The sequence below is a fragment of the Rutilus rutilus genome, assembly GCF_951802725.1.
Source record: "Rutilus rutilus genome assembly, chromosome: 5".
Taxonomy (NCBI): domain Eukaryota; kingdom Metazoa; phylum Chordata; class Actinopteri; order Cypriniformes; family Leuciscidae; genus Rutilus; species Rutilus rutilus.
The window spans coordinates 28,760,417-28,775,150 of NC_140213.1; the positions used below are offsets into that span (position 1 = coordinate 28,760,417).

General features: G+C 37.9%; 2 protein-coding genes across 6 annotated transcripts; one reads left to right on the plus strand and one right to left on the minus strand.

Moving 5' to 3' along the window:
- The first annotated feature begins 239 nt into the window (after nucleotides 1-239).
- aamdc (adipogenesis associated, Mth938 domain containing) lies at nucleotides 240-2,280 on the plus strand. 3 transcript variants are annotated; one of them, XM_084409888.1, is made up of 4 exons: nucleotides 240-305; nucleotides 775-919; nucleotides 1,701-1,796; nucleotides 1,887-2,280. In XM_084409888.1, exons 2-4 carry the CDS (start codon nucleotides 788-790, stop codon nucleotides 2,025-2,027), a joined length of 369 nt encoding a protein of 122 aa, XP_084266014.1. In that variant the 5' UTR covers nucleotides 240-305; nucleotides 775-787; the 3' UTR covers nucleotides 2,028-2,280. The 3 variants fall into 3 exon arrangements, with proteins under 3 accessions (XP_084266014.1, XP_084266015.1, XP_084266013.1); XM_084409889.1 differs by having other exon boundaries at nucleotides 246-483; nucleotides 777-919; XM_084409887.1 differs by having other exon boundaries at nucleotides 249-309; nucleotides 777-919.
- ints4 (integrator complex subunit 4) lies at nucleotides 1,497-14,528 on the minus strand. 3 transcript variants are annotated; one of them, XM_084409885.1, is made up of 24 exons: nucleotides 14,398-14,512; nucleotides 13,457-13,654; nucleotides 13,160-13,277; nucleotides 12,328-12,434; nucleotides 11,964-12,167; nucleotides 11,822-11,872; nucleotides 11,135-11,223; nucleotides 9,363-9,483; nucleotides 9,203-9,274; nucleotides 8,936-9,110; nucleotides 8,629-8,834; nucleotides 7,977-8,119; nucleotides 7,773-7,888; nucleotides 7,330-7,463; nucleotides 6,453-6,613; nucleotides 6,270-6,363; nucleotides 5,815-5,895; nucleotides 5,591-5,721; nucleotides 5,449-5,508; nucleotides 4,627-4,786; nucleotides 4,408-4,551; nucleotides 3,879-3,999; nucleotides 2,326-2,518; nucleotides 1,497-2,023 (listed from the first exon to the last, which is right to left on the minus strand). In XM_084409885.1, exons 1-23 carry the CDS (start codon nucleotides 14,449-14,451, stop codon nucleotides 2,331-2,333), a joined length of 2,928 nt encoding a protein of 975 aa, XP_084266011.1. In that variant the 5' UTR covers nucleotides 14,452-14,512; the 3' UTR covers nucleotides 1,497-2,023; nucleotides 2,326-2,330. The 3 variants fall into 3 exon arrangements, with proteins under 3 accessions (XP_084266011.1, XP_084266010.1, XP_084266012.1); XM_084409884.1 differs by lacking the exon at nucleotides 1,497-2,023 and having other exon boundaries at nucleotides 2,229-2,518; nucleotides 14,398-14,528; XM_084409886.1 differs by lacking the exon at nucleotides 1,497-2,023 and having other exon boundaries at nucleotides 2,229-2,518; nucleotides 13,457-13,651.
- Nucleotides 14,529-14,734: the final 206 nt, after the last annotated feature.

The window sequence follows — 14,734 nt, forward strand, 5'->3', positions numbered from 1 at the left end:
AGTCTGACATAATATAACACGGTTATTTTATTTATTCCTTTAAATTAAATAATTTACTATATTATCCAATTCATATATTAATAACTATATTATCCGATTTATCCAATCCTACTGGCTGCTGAGAGGATGTGGACCATGCCGTTGACTGACTGACTCCAGCTTTTGCTACGTCACTGAACGGCAGCCAATCAGCGTAAAGGGCTGAAGCATACGCTAAATAGACGCTGGCCAGTAACGTACGTGGTGGGTGTGGCCTGCGTCACACGAAGAAAAGCACAACACAAGCGAGATTGAGTTGCAGGCTAAAAGGCAAGATTATATAATATAAATGAAAAACAATTATAGTGCATGTGTTGCACGTGCATAAAGTTGTTTTTATAATAAAAATTATTAGTTGCCTGAATAAAAAAACTCGTCAGAGAAAACAGGTTTTATGCTCTATGGTTTTATGACATGCATGCGTGTACAAGTGCTATAAGCTGGGTAACGTTAGGTTAAGGTTTACCAATTGTAAATTGTTTTTTATAAGTTAATTAAGTGTTTAAAAAAAGCAGTCAGGTTTTATTAGAGTGACATCCTGTACAAAGATGGTAATACTATGGTACTGAAAGATTAACATTGATTTACCAAGGATTTTACATGACACTTTAAGGAACTAGCATGGTACTTGTACAAAAAACATGGTATTATAATATAGTAATATAGTATAATACAATGTAAAAAGTCAAGAAAAAGACTAATACATGCATCTGATTTGTCTTCCACTCGTGTTACAGGAAAGCTGAGCATGTCTTCTCCAGAGATTGCTTCCTTATCCTGGGGCCACATGAAGGTCAAAGGTTGCTCTGCATCCTATAAAGACTGTAAAGTGTGGCCAGGTGGCAGCCGTGCCTGGGACTGGCGTGAAACCGGCACAGATGTAAGTTGAACACCAGATCACACTGTAAAATCACCCTCATCTTTATTACATAGTTATGGCATGAAACTCTGAATGGTCCATGCTGATGGGTCTTTAACTTATTGGTAGTAATCATGTCGTTATCTACATGGCACATCTGATTGGTTGCTGTTGCATCAGCAGCCAATGAGCTTGCTGCTCAAACATTAAAATACTCTGCATTATTTTCTGTCAAATACTTGGCATTGTAACAGTCTGCTTTCAGAAACCCTCCAGCTTCCCCAGCTCCACCTGTATAGATCTGCTATGGGGTTAAATCATGTATGCTACATATGCAGCAGCAGCAGCATGTCTTACATGCTCACAGAAATGTCTGTGAAGGTATTCGCAGTAATACTTGCTCTGCAGCAGCGTAGCAGATCTATTCCGCCAAGACCAAATTCATTAACAGTGTCATATATCCATTACCATACCAATCTCCCGAGAGTTGTCATGACAGAATTACATTATCTTCTTAAAATTTTCATAAAAACAGCAATGTATGTTTTGTAAAAATCTGTTTTAGTATTCATTGTACTTTTATAATAATTACATTTATGCATTTGGCAGATGCTTTTATCCAAAGCAACTTGCATTTATTCAAGGACATTTCATTGCATTCTATGAAATAACACAAATAGATATATGGGAACTATGTAGTCTCCAAAAATGTTCAATATATCAATATTATCTTGTATTTCAACCAGTTTGCTTTAAATGTTATTTATTAGAGATGTGTCTAACTAAGTACATCTCCTGCTAGCATTATCCCGGTGTCCAGCCAGCTGATCTGGAAGAGGTCCTGAGGAAAGGGGTGCAGACGCTGGTCATAGGAAGAGGGATGAGTGAAGCTCTACAGGTAGGATTGTGATTTTGGTGATCAGCACTGTCCATGATCTGAATATTTCAATCCTTAAATAAGCGAATCTTTTTGTCTTTTACGTTTCAGGTGCCTCCCTCCACCGTAGATTACGTGAAGAAGCAGGGTGTCGACGTCAGGGTGTTCCAGACTGAGCAGGCTGTTAAAGAATATAACGCTCTGGCGGGACAGGGCGCTAAAGTGGGCGGGGTCTTCCACTCCACCTGCTGATGACATCATCAACACAACCAGCTAATTCATTTAATGCCGTGTTAAAAGTGCCTTACACTTCAAATTAACATTGTCTTCTTTAATAGATGCTTAATAATTTGCTCTCTGGGCTATTGGAGGAAATATATTCCTTACTTTTGGTGAAAATGTTATTTGCTTTATAATCAAATGAAAATACCCCATTATCACACACACCAGTGATACAAATGAACAAAAAACGATTTATTTAAGATTAAACATAATTGTGAAAACATTTGATTTTGTGTTGGCTGTTAATTTCTCACACACACACACACACATGGGTCAGCGACGAGCTGGTTTGGGCATAATGAAGACTTTAACAGGTTTGCTGAGGTGGATTGTGCCCTCAATTGAGTTCTCGCTGGTGGGGAGACCGTCCATACTCTCATTCCACGCAGGTTTAGAGACATATAGTTTACAGCTGCTGGTGCTGTAGGCCAGAAGCAACCGCACTTCAATCTGACAGGCCTCTGAGAGTAAAAACACACACAGACATGAGATGCACTTCAGATTACATTCTACTTTACACTGTGAATGTAACTCTTGAAAAAAGACTGGGATGGTAACAGATGCTACTAGTATGATATATATATATACAGAGATTAAAATACTACAGTATTTACATGGTAATCCAAGGTGCTTTAGTGAGTGTAGTATAACAAAACGCTTTAGTTGTAATGTAATTTGTTAGTAAGCATAAAACAAAGGTCATGAATAACACTTTTTCCCTTTGGAATAACACGCACTGATAAGTTGTGTACAGTGGACCTTCTGAATTATTTTCCAGTTATTAACATCATAAAAAGTTAATGTTTGAATTTTTTATAATTTCGTGTACATTTATAACACTATACTTTGTGTTTTGATACCTTGCTATCACAGAAGGACCTTTTATGCCCTTTTTCAGAGTTTTGATTTTGTTTTTGTGGTCCATTAGAATAAGGTTTTATGGTTGAATGTTCAAAAAACATAATTTTTCCACATAATTGACTGTTGCAGCACCTCTTTTCCCAGTCTGTCAGTAACGCTCTGTTTAGTTCCGGTCTCTATAAAGCCCCTCCTTCCAAAAAGCGCAATGCACTCTTATTGGTCAGCTGGACCAGTGTGTTGTGATTGGTCAACCGCTTCGAGCAAGTTTGGGAAATGTCATGTCGCTTGCCATAACCGTGAGTTTCAACACGCAACTAACGCACTGCAACCTTCCCCCTTTTATGCTTATTGCTTTAGCTGGAATTATTTAAATGAAGGATATTGTGAAGTGCTCGTTCCCAGAAGAAAACTACAGCTGAGGCTTTTTTACACACTAAAGAAAATTGAAAAAGTAAAAAAAGCATAATTTTCAGCTGCTGCATGAGTGTTTCTAATACCAACGTCTGAGACAGTGATTGAAAATTTTACATTAATCGATCTCAAAAATGTTTTACTCTTTTGGAAAGTCATAGAAACTTTTTCTTTGCTATTGGGGCAAACGGGAACATTTCCGTTCACCACTATAGACACTATATGACTAAAGCAGAAATGCATTCAGCCTCAGCTGAGGTGCTCAGTATTCTGGTCACACTCACAGATATAAAATAACTCGAGCAATATGCTGCCTTGTTGGACTAGATGCAGTTCTATTTATATCTGTGGAACTGTGAAGGGTTCATGCTGTTCGCTACCAGCAGAGAAGGATTTGTCTTTGTGTTTGCATCATTATTTAATACAAGGACTAAACAAAGAATAGCTTCAGCATAATGATACTTGACCAAAAATACACAACTGATGTCTTGATGTGCATGTGTCTGTTACTATCAGCAGAAAAACACACATTTCAGAAAGGATACCAACCTGTCCAGGCAGAATGAGAGAGATAAACCTGCGTGATCAGTCGCACACGTCCAGGTCCCGGGGTCCTAAAATCTCCAGGTTTGGGGTGGATTATGTGAGACTGTCCATCTGGATATAGCACCTGTGGGAGGATGAAAAAAAAAAAGTGTACATTGTACACAAATTGAATTAAACTGATTTAAATAAAACTGATTTTATGCCTGAAACAATGGAAGAGTATTGACATTTATGCAACGGGCAGACGCTTTTATGCAAAGTGACTTTTTAAAACTTTTATCAGTTCAAACCCATGACTTTGGCGTTGCTAGCTCTACTGTTTGAGCAACAGGAATACGTAGGGTGGGATTTAAATGCATCCATTGAGAATTGATTAGATGGTGAAAAGTGTCTATGAATGATTGAAAAGCTGAGGTCCTTTTTCTTCATTACATTTTTAAAAAAAACCTGAATGTGCATTATGAAAATAGAGTCAGTTTTTCTTTGCTTACATGTGATTTGACTGAAAAGAAATGAGGTTGGAGCATCTAACCTGCACTTTGACTGTTGTCTGTGGGTCTTGTACATGTTCAAGAGTAGCGTCTATATCTAACGCCACCACCAGACCAGAGGTGAATCTCAAAGCGTTGTCTGATTCTCCTGTCGGCTCGATAATTGTTGCTGACGCCCTGTGGATCTAAACAAAAGGGATAATTCAAAACACGTTTGGGAACAAACAAGCTGTTTCCTGTATCTTCTTGAATCTGCGCACCTGCTCAGGTAGTTTGAGATGGATGAATCTGCTTTGCCGCAGTGTGGTCTGAAAGATTTTAACCAGATCATGAGGTTTGCAGGTCGTCAGCCTGGGCATCAACTCCAAGAGTTTCTCCACAAAACTGTCCTGGAAATGGGGCAACTCTGCCATGAAGAGCCTGAGAATGGAAAGAATATTCAGTGATTCTTCACACATCAACGTATAGATTGAGATTTGATGCATTTATAACACAGTATCTTTAAGTAAGGGCAAGCTCACACTACAGGACTGTAAGACTAGCTAAATTGCTGTGGTGCTCACACTACACAACAAGGTTTCTTGTCATCTGTCGTTGTCTTGTCATAACAGCGCACATACTACAGAACACAATGCTGATGAAGTGCACAAACTACATGACATTCGGTCAAGAGGCAGTCCTGACCAACAGTGAAGAAAACTAACATAAATTCACCCAAATGATTACGAGATTTCTCCGTTTATACCATCTGCACTGCGATTGGCTGGATTAGTTCCAGCTAGTCGTTGCATTGCACACACTACAGGATCACATGGCAATAATATCAAACAGGTTTGAATATATCGCAGCATCTGCGATTGCTCAAGACAGGCTCAGATCACGTCTCTAACCTGCTCATACTTAAGGATAGGCGACCACAACGAGCATCAATTTAACCGTGATCTGGGGGTTTGTCACAGACCCTAACCCTGTGCAACATCAAAATCCAGTGTTTGCTTGCCTTAAAGGGATAGTTCACCCAAAAATGAAAGTTGAATTTTCATTTTTGGGTGAACTATCCCTTTAACATGAAGTGTTTTTACCTTTGAAATGACTCCACATCCTGCAGGAACTTCTCACAAATGCCAAGAACATGATCAACCCTGTTATTCAGAAGAGTAAAGATCATCAGTTTCAAATCTTTGAGATTTTATTGCTTTAGGAAGTTTATTGGTAAGTGCTGACCCTCGTTTGGATCGTGCTGTAAGGATGAGCTGTAACGCTTTCGCCTGCAGTCGCACGTTGTGAATTGTGGCAATCTGCTGCGTCTCCAGACCACTGTACAAGAACTCCAGCTTATAGGTCTCATCAAGGATCTGTCACACATCACAAAATGACAACAATGATACATCAGTAGTCAAAAGTTTGGTGGGTCGGCTGTGGATTAAATGAACTGGGGTAGGATGTACCTGTCGAGCGGCTGTTGAAACTTTGGCGTTCTGTTTGAGACAGAGAGGAACAGCCATGGTCCATAACTTCTCCTGAAGTGCCTGGGGTTGAAAGAAAAAACAATACAATACAGTTGAATAGTACAAAAGAGTCTTTAATGCTCATCGAGGCTCAAACTAAAGTAAATAAAAAATCTGGTCAAAGTTTGATCAAAAATACAGTTTTGTAATTTCTGTGAATTTTCAGCATCATTACTCCAGTCTTCAGTGTCACATGATCCATCAGAAATCATTCTATTACGCTGATTTGATGCTCAAGCAACAATGCTGAAAACAGTTGTGATGCTTCATATTTTTGTGGAAACTGTGATACATTTTTTCAGGATTCTTTGATGAACAGAAAGTTCAAAAGAGCAGCATTTAATTTAATGCAGCCAACTTGAATAAAAGTATTAGTGCAGCATATTTGTATTCACCTTGGTAAGCAGTAGTTGGCAGCGCAAATATGTGGCACAGAAATCTGCAGAACCGGCCAACTCAGTCTGCAGCTCCCCCAACCTCTGCAGATCCCTGCGTGTGAAAATAAAAATCATCTTTACAAACACCTTATGAAGAGACCCTTAAAAAGAATATAAGTGTAGTTTATTAAAGGTTTGAACCTGATGGTAAACTCCAGCAGATCCTGAGCACCAGGTGTTTCCAGGTTCTGAAGGGCGCTGACCCGAATGAGACTGTCCTGAAGGAAGTTATGTGCCGAATCCAGACTGCCTGAACCCACACCAGACGCCTCCAGACTAGCAGTCTGCTTTCTGCCTGGCAACTGAGAGAGAAAACATACAGCAAAGATATGGAAGATAAAAAAAGAAATTAAGGATGAATCATACATTGATAAAACAGTATTTAAAGAGTTTTAATAGGGTTTTATTACAGCACTAAAATAGCATACACAAAGGTTTGGGGTCGGTAAGAGTTTGTAAAAAATATTTAAGGTCTCTAATGCTCACAAAATACAGTAATATTGTGAAATATTATTACAATTTTAAATAATTGTTTTGTATTTGAATATATTTTAAACGCAATTTATTCCTTTGATGCAAAGCTGAATTTTCAGCATCATTACTCCAGTCTTCAGTGTCACATGATGCTTCAAAAATCTTACTAATTTGCGGATTTGCTGCTCAAGAAACATTTATTATTATTATCAGTGTTGAAAACAGTTGTGCTGCCTCTTATGTTTTTGCTGCTTCAGTTTTTTTAGGATTCCTTGATGAATAGAAAGTTCAAAAGAACAGCATTTATTTCAAACAGAAATATTTAGCATCATTAATGTGTTTTCTGTCCTTTTTGATCTATTTAATGCATCTTTGCAGAATATATATCTATATCTATAGAGATAAATATATATATATATATATATATATATATATATATATATATATATATATTTTTTTTTTTTTATCTTACTGACCCCAAATTTGTGAACAGTAGTGTATATTATATTTAAATAAAACGAAAGGCTGCAGGCAGGTTTCTCACTCGGAGGTGTGGTACCAGGTGGGACAAGCTGTCACGCAGGTAGGCGTAGTGCCGAAACGTGTGGTCTGAGAACAGCGCTGGCATGGTGGGACAGGTCTGGGCTGCGTTGAAGACCAGAACTAAAACAGCGATGTCTGAACAAATCCAGTTTAGGAAAATTTGAACAGAAACATCTCTGAACGAACAGGCAGCAGAAATGTATCCAGCTTAGTTCAATTATTTGACATGTTTGAAAAGTGTGAACAGCAAATAAACACATGAAATCAAATGTCTGGAAATGCGTTTAAGCCTTAATATTCAGATTTAGATTCATTTCTATGTTTTAGGATTCAATTCAAATTACATATGTTGTATTATTCATTACTTTTAAGACATTGTTGACAAAACCAAAGTCTGTAAATAGTAATATGCATTGACGTTGTCATGTCAGATGTGGAGGATACAAGCAGGGTCGTCCATGTCTGGTTCTGGAGTGTCGAAATACGGATGTGTGCTCAGCAGCTCAGGGACAATCGGCAGCACTAGGGTTGGGTGTCGAGCACCGAGAAACTTCAAACATCTGGATTAAAGGGGGGAAAAAATAAAGAAGTCAGAGAATAGGGCCGAATGCCAGTGAGGAACAGACAGGAACAGCCACTGGAACTCACTTCCAGACTGAGTTGCGGTCGGTTGGGTACTTGGAGAGGTTCTTCAGGAGTTCCAGGAGGGCCAGCTGGATGCACTCTTTAGTGGACACATTAGTGTAACACAGCAACTCATGCAGGGCCTCGCGAATGTCCCGTGATGAGTCCTGCAATGAATGGTCAGTTAATTGGCATGATATTAGGGCTGCACTTGCGGTAAAATCTAATTGCGACTTTTCGGATCAAAACGAAAAAGTGCCAAGTTTGTTGTGTTGTTGTTGTTTGTAGGGCTGCACAATAGGCCAAAAGTGTAATTATATTAAAATGACTATAAAATAATAATTATTATAGAATAATTATATAAAATTATAAATGATTATTATTTATAAGAAACATTACTATTATGATATTTCAAAGTAAAATACAAAACATATTTGCTGCTCATTACATGTGATGATGATCGGCGCATGTTGCATTCTCAAATGCACCTTATAAGCGACCTAAACTCATTTTTTCTGCGAGCCATTCCGAAACACTGACAACACTGAAACACAGCGCTGCGCTTCACTCTTGAAACATGCAGCGCATATATTTAACTAACGCAGCCTTTGTGATTTGATAATGGCACTAAGCCATATTGTGATTTGAGTTTTATTTTTCTTTCTTTTTTAAGCACCTCCAGCACTGCGAGGACAGTATCCAGCTGGTCTTCTCTGAGGGTGATGTGAGTCGAGATCTGCCGTAGCACATGGATGGACTGAAGCCGCACCTCCTCGATTTCATCATTAAACATGTCCACAAGGAAGTCAAGACATTTTTCAGCAAAGCTGGATGACGACTGGGCGAGGGAACAGAGCGCCTCCACCGCAGCGATACGCACCTCTGTGAAAAACGATACCAAATTAATAAACAGGACTCCGGTACATCTTGTTAAAGTGCTAAAAATGTCCTCAAAGATAATGGCTGTGTTTTGAAATACATACCGTACATCTCGTCTTCCAGGCCGTGAACAAACGCCCCACAGGCTCCAGAGTCGATGAGGTTTACACCGGTAGTGTCGACTTTCTCTTTGGGAGCGTCGTCGGCCCATCGCCGTCCAGACGAGAACTCTCCAGAAGCGTACAGCTCTTTTGCTCGCTCATGAGCAGTGCGTTTCCTCTGAGATACAATGAGAACACCATCTTTTAAATATTTATTGAGCGTCTGTTTCTTGTATTTTTTCCCCCCTGTCATTTGTTGTGTGTAAATACCCTGAGATCTGACATCAGCTTCTTGTCCAAAGTCTGCTCCAGAAAATGAGGGCTGACTTGGTGCATTGAGCCCTGAGAGAGAGAGTGGAACAGTTAGATGGAAAAGTGATAATTAATCATGTGGTTACGCGGATATGCTACAATCACGCTCATAACTCACCAGCAGTTTTGCAGCTTGCACTCTGACTACCCATGAGCCATCACTGACCATGTGACAGATCTTCCCGAAGGAGTCGTCCACCAGTCGGATCTCCTCATTGGAGGAGGGGATGGGAACGATACTGTTGATGCACAAGACAGTGTTCAAATCCATCTTAAAATGCTGCATTCTTCAATTTCATGAATTGAAATGATAAATTAAAACGATGGCTGCTGTCAGCATTACTTACAGGTAAAGACTGGATGGACAAACCACATTATAATTTGTGATGGAGAAATTCATCTACGCTTAAAGGGATGGTTCGGAGTAATTTCAATCTAGGGTCCTTTGCACCATGACCTCGAGCCAAACACCACCCCAGAAGCCTTTTTTCCCTTGGTCGAACATTATTAAAGGTATAATGGAGGATTTTTTACTTCCGGGTGGATCACCTATACTATTGGTCCTCCTAATTGTCAATCATTCTGGTGAATCAATCAAACTTATTCAAAAAGTGGAGAGGGCGGGTCTTATCTAAAATTCGGAAAGATCCTCCACTATACCTTTAAAGTTAGAGCTTATTTAGAGATATCAGCCGAATGGCTTAGTGCAGGCGCTAATGGATCCAAGGTTGTATCTCCTAAATTACCCCACTAATAATGCCCAGAATGGTACCAAACTTCTACAGTAGTACAAATAGGTTCTGTACTCATAAAACGAGGCATTGAAAAGTTTGTAAGTACATCAGGAGTTTATTTAAATAACACTTGCCTGATGGCTCATGTTATCGCTAACCCGGACGTCGCTTTCTGCCAGGACTTTTACAGGGCTTTTCCTAAATCACGGAAGTGACCTCGTTTGGTTAGCGATTAGCGGGTTAGGTAACTTACGAGATACAACCTTGGATCCATTAGCGCCGGCACTAAGCCATTCGGCTGATATCTCCAAATAAGCTCTAACTTTAATAATGTTCGACCAAGGGAAGCCAAGCTTCTGGGGGGGATGTTTGGCTCGAGGTCATGGTGCAAAGGACCCTAGGTTGAAATTACTCCGAACCATCCCTTTAAGATTAAAAAAAATTTACACTAGAATGAAGAGTTTGGATATGTAGTATGAGTATGTAACCCTATATAACCAGATTTTGTTTAGCAACAAATACTATTAGGTGGCTTGGGGAATCTTCTGAATGTTGGGAAAATAATGTTTTTGGTTGCTGGTTTCTTTGTTAGTTTAGCTTGGGTTGCTTTTAAAGGAAATGTGTAGGTTATCTCTCTGCTAAGGGAATAAAAATAAGTGGGAAATATGTGTTATGTCATGTGATTAAGTAACACATTTTGCAATGTTCGCATCTCCCTATACGTTTTGGATAAATAAATAAAAAATATAATTTAAGAAAAGTGCATGCTTAAAGCTGCAGTACGTAAGTTTTGTGTTAAAAATGTAAAATCATTATATAATGAGCGAGTACATCATGAATCCATTTTCCAAACCATGTTTTTGTCCTATCCTGAATCACTACAGTACACCTATAGTAAGTGTTTATATTGGGACTACTTTAGACCGGTCGGGTCGGCACCGCTGCGGAGTGGCCCAGTCCCTGTGTGACTTGACATAAACAGAGAGAAGAAGCTCCGGCTACTATGTTCTTCCGCAAGACACATGCAGTTCTGTTTATTAACCGTTAGAGTGCCTAAAGTTACGGACTGCAGCTTTAAATAAACAATATGGCAGAAAAGTAAACACATATAACGTTGTCCAAAACACAGAAAAGCGTGTAAAAACGGACGCTCTACCTCTCAGGATAAAGCTGGCTCAGAACCCAAACCATCTGTACCGCTGCTGAACGGACCTGCTCATAATCATCACTCAAGAGCTTACAGGCCTGTCCGAGAAATGAGACATTCATAAGTTAGTTATTGGAGATTAATCTCATGCTCAGTGGAACGAAAGATTTAAAACATACACTATAGTTCAAAGGTTTGGGGTCAGTACGATTTTTTTGAAAGAAATTAATACTTTTATTCAGCAAGGATGCAATACATTTATTTATAATGTTACAAAATATTTTTATTTCAATTAAATGCTGTTCTTTTGAACTTTCTATTCATAAAGAATCCTGAAAAAAATGCATCACGCTTTCCATAAAAATATAGAGCAGCATAACTGTTTTCAGCAATGATACTAATAATTTTTTTGAGCAGCAAATCAGCATTTTAGAATTAGAATTACTGAAGGATCATGTGACACTGAAGACTGGAGTAATGATGCTGAAAATTCAGCTTTGCATCACAGGAATAAATTACATTTTTTAATACATTTTAATAGAAAATTCTTATTTTTAATGATAATAAGTCTTACTGTATTTTTTGATCAAATAAATGCAGCCTTGGTGAGCAGAAGATACTTATTTCAGAAACACCAAAAATCTTACCGACCCCAAACTTAAATGGTAGTGTGAGATTATTATTGTTAGTCTTGACCTGGTTATAAATAATCTGTTGAATTTTCATCTCTCTTTCATGTAGCTGCAGCTGATGGGAGAAAGGAAAACACACAAGTCATTTAAAGAAAGTGTCAATAAATGCAGTTTTAACACCACATTGTTCTACAGAGCTCATGTACCATGGCTTTGATGGCAGCGGTGCGGACTCGAGGGTCCTGGTCCTGAAAATAGTCGCTGATCAAACTCTGTACATCCCGTACGGGTGACGTTTGTGCTCCAGGTCCCGCATCAGTCTCTTTACCGAGAGGCATATCAACAGTCCCCAGGCAGCCCAAGAGCTGGAGACACTTATTCCTCACCCCAAAATAAGTGCTTGAGAGATGCTGAGGAAAAATATGGCATGAGCATAAAATATTAAAAATAATAATAATTCAGATTCAGAATAATATAAAAGCTAGTGAAATCAGTATGAATAATTGATACTGCCAAAAAGTATGACTGCAGTTTTATAAGAAAGGATGAAATCTTAGTTATTGCGGTCACCTTGCAGGCCACATCTATAAGTCTCTGAATGACAGCGGTTTTGTCTGGGAGTTGAGTACCGATGATCAGGAGCGTATCCAGCAGCTGCGCCAGAACCTGATGAGACTCTAAAACACAGATCAAATTATTAGAAAAATCCCATTTTCACACCAACTAATCTATGCTGACTAGAAAAGTATATTCACAGCACACTGCATTATATTCAGGATTTAAATGTAAGGGTTTTTTTTTTCTCTGCTGGCCTAATCACAATAAAACATGATATATTTGATTATTTTTAATAATGCATTTTATATGTGTCAGAAACAGCTGCTTTAACTTTCATTAAATGTTTTCCTGTTTCAAAAAATCAGTCCCCAGCACCAGTGCTTTTTTCATTTAATTTTATTCATATTCTGAATTAGCTTATATATAATATATATATATATATATAAACTAATCTGCTTTTGTCACTTTATTATTATTATTAAAATATTGCTATTCAGTTTTAACTTTTCATTTAATTTAATTTCAGTTTTATGTATTTTCAGTTAATAATTTTAGTGCTTCAAATTAAACTTATTTCAGTTTATCATCAATGCAACATTTCACATTTGTGTTCTAATTTAGATTTTTTAACTAACATTTATATTTTATTTGAGATTTATTTCAATGAACAGAATTTTTTTAATAGTTTGAGTTAACAATACTAGCTCTGCCCAGCATATCCTTATATTTATTTATATGACAATGTACATTATATTTAATTAAGTGCAACTCATTCAATTAAGAAATTTATATTAAGTGTCAAATTAATTTTTGAACAGAATCTGTATAATGATTTTATACTTACTTTCATTGTTGAGAATGTTAATAGCATCGTCTACTATGCAGTCTGGAGTGAAGCCCTGCGTTTTTGATAATAAGCCCAGCAGAGAGGCGATCTTCAGCCTGACTGAGTTATCGGACTCCTGTAGACAACATCACCGCATGTACATGTAAAGACACAGTTATTAAAAGTAATAAATAATCTTACTTTATATTCCAAACATATCAACTGAAATGTGCAAGTGCATAGGTGAATAAATATCTGATGTCAGTATCAAGGAATGTGTATTAGCATGTTTCATGAAGCTTCTGTTTCTGACACCTTGTAATAATGCTCGAGCAGAATGCGCACGACCCCCTCCACACTCTCGGCCTCCACGGGTTTTCGCGCAAAACTCAGCAGGTACTGCAGAGCGTCTGTGGGGCTGCTGGCTTTACACAGGTCAATGTGAAGAGCGGCGGATTTACTGGGTTTGGTCAGTCGAAGTTTCTTCGCAGGAGCCTCCTCTAAAGTCACCTGCTGCAAAGAGACGACAACAACAAGATAAAAACATTATCTCATTTGAATTAATTCATGGTAACACTGCACAATAAGGTTTTATTAGATATAATTAGATAACTACATTAGTCAACATTTACTAATATATTAGTAAAAATTGCATTTGTTAACATGAATTAAAGCACTCTGTAGTAACATGGAGAGCTGTATTTTTATTAACTAACAAATGCAGTAACATATGTATTGCTCATAGATAATGTTAGTTGTTACATTAACTAATGTTAACAATTGAAACCTTATTGTCAAGCGTCACCTAACTCGTTTTAAAAAGCCCTGATATAATAACTGAGAAAATTTCAGAATATTTCAGTCCTGGTATTCTCAGACACAACCATGGAGGATTTGCACATTCATTCTGTTATTTATTTATTAGCCTATTTATTATCTTCGGCATCACCAATTACACACAAACCAAATATTAAGATAAAAATTGACAGGGAAATGTTGAGTGGGAAGTTACAGTGGGACCAGAAAACGATATGTGCATATAAAAATGTATAAATAGTGTTCCAGCTGACATTTGAATAAAACAGTCACACCAAAATAACATGAATAACTAGAATAGTAATGAATACACACTAATGCTAAAGGCTACAGTACATCTGCTTTGCATTTGTTCTAATATCTTCATATATAATTATATTCTGTAACCAACACATATTTTATGATAGTGTATGATCAATATATATGATTTACGTGTTCACCTGAGAAACTTTAGAGAATTCCTCATAAACTCGTTTTTTCAGATGAGCTGCCATAGCTGTGTTTATCGGCTCCTGCACTTCTTCGCGAACGAGCTGTTCAGTGGCGTCAGAACCTTGCGGTGAAACAGCGACGCCACGTGGACGGAGGTATTCAAAAATCACCGTACTACGGGACAGGTCTGGGATCGATGGCTTACTTTGAATGCATTCAATTCCTCATACAGTTAATGCCATCATATTAGAAACGTCCTATTCTGATTTTTAATGAAGTACAATTACAACAATGTACATATTCATTATATTTATTTCTTCAGCTATGCATTAAAACTTCATAGAG

What these genes read in the sequence shown, in the direction of transcription:
- aamdc (XM_084409888.1), top strand. Translation starts at nt 788, where the DNA reads ATGTCTTCTCCAGAGATTGCTTCCTTATCCTGGGGCCACATGAAGGTC. An exon ending in GGCGTGAAACCGGCACAGAT is followed by an intron (nt 920 to 1,700) that starts GTAAGTTGAACA and finishes ATCTCCTGCTAG; the next exon opens with CATTATCCCGGTGTCCAGCC. An exon ending in GGATGAGTGAAGCTCTACAG is followed by an intron (nt 1,797 to 1,886) that starts GTAGGATTGTGA and finishes TTTACGTTTCAG; the next exon opens with GTGCCTCCCTCCACCGTAGA.
- ints4 (XM_084409885.1), bottom strand. Translation starts at nt 14,451, where the DNA reads ATGGCAGCTCATCTGAAAAAACGAGTTTATGAGGAATTCTCTAAAGTT. An exon ending in ACCTGGTACCACACCTCCGA is followed by an intron (nt 6,614 to 7,329) that starts GTGAGAAACCTG and finishes TTTCTCTCTCAG; the next exon opens with TTGCCAGGCAGAAAGCAGAC. An exon ending in ACAGCACGATCCAAACGAGG is followed by an intron (nt 5,509 to 5,590) that starts GTCAGCACTTAC and finishes TCTGAATAACAG; the next exon opens with GGTTGATCATGTTCTTGGCA.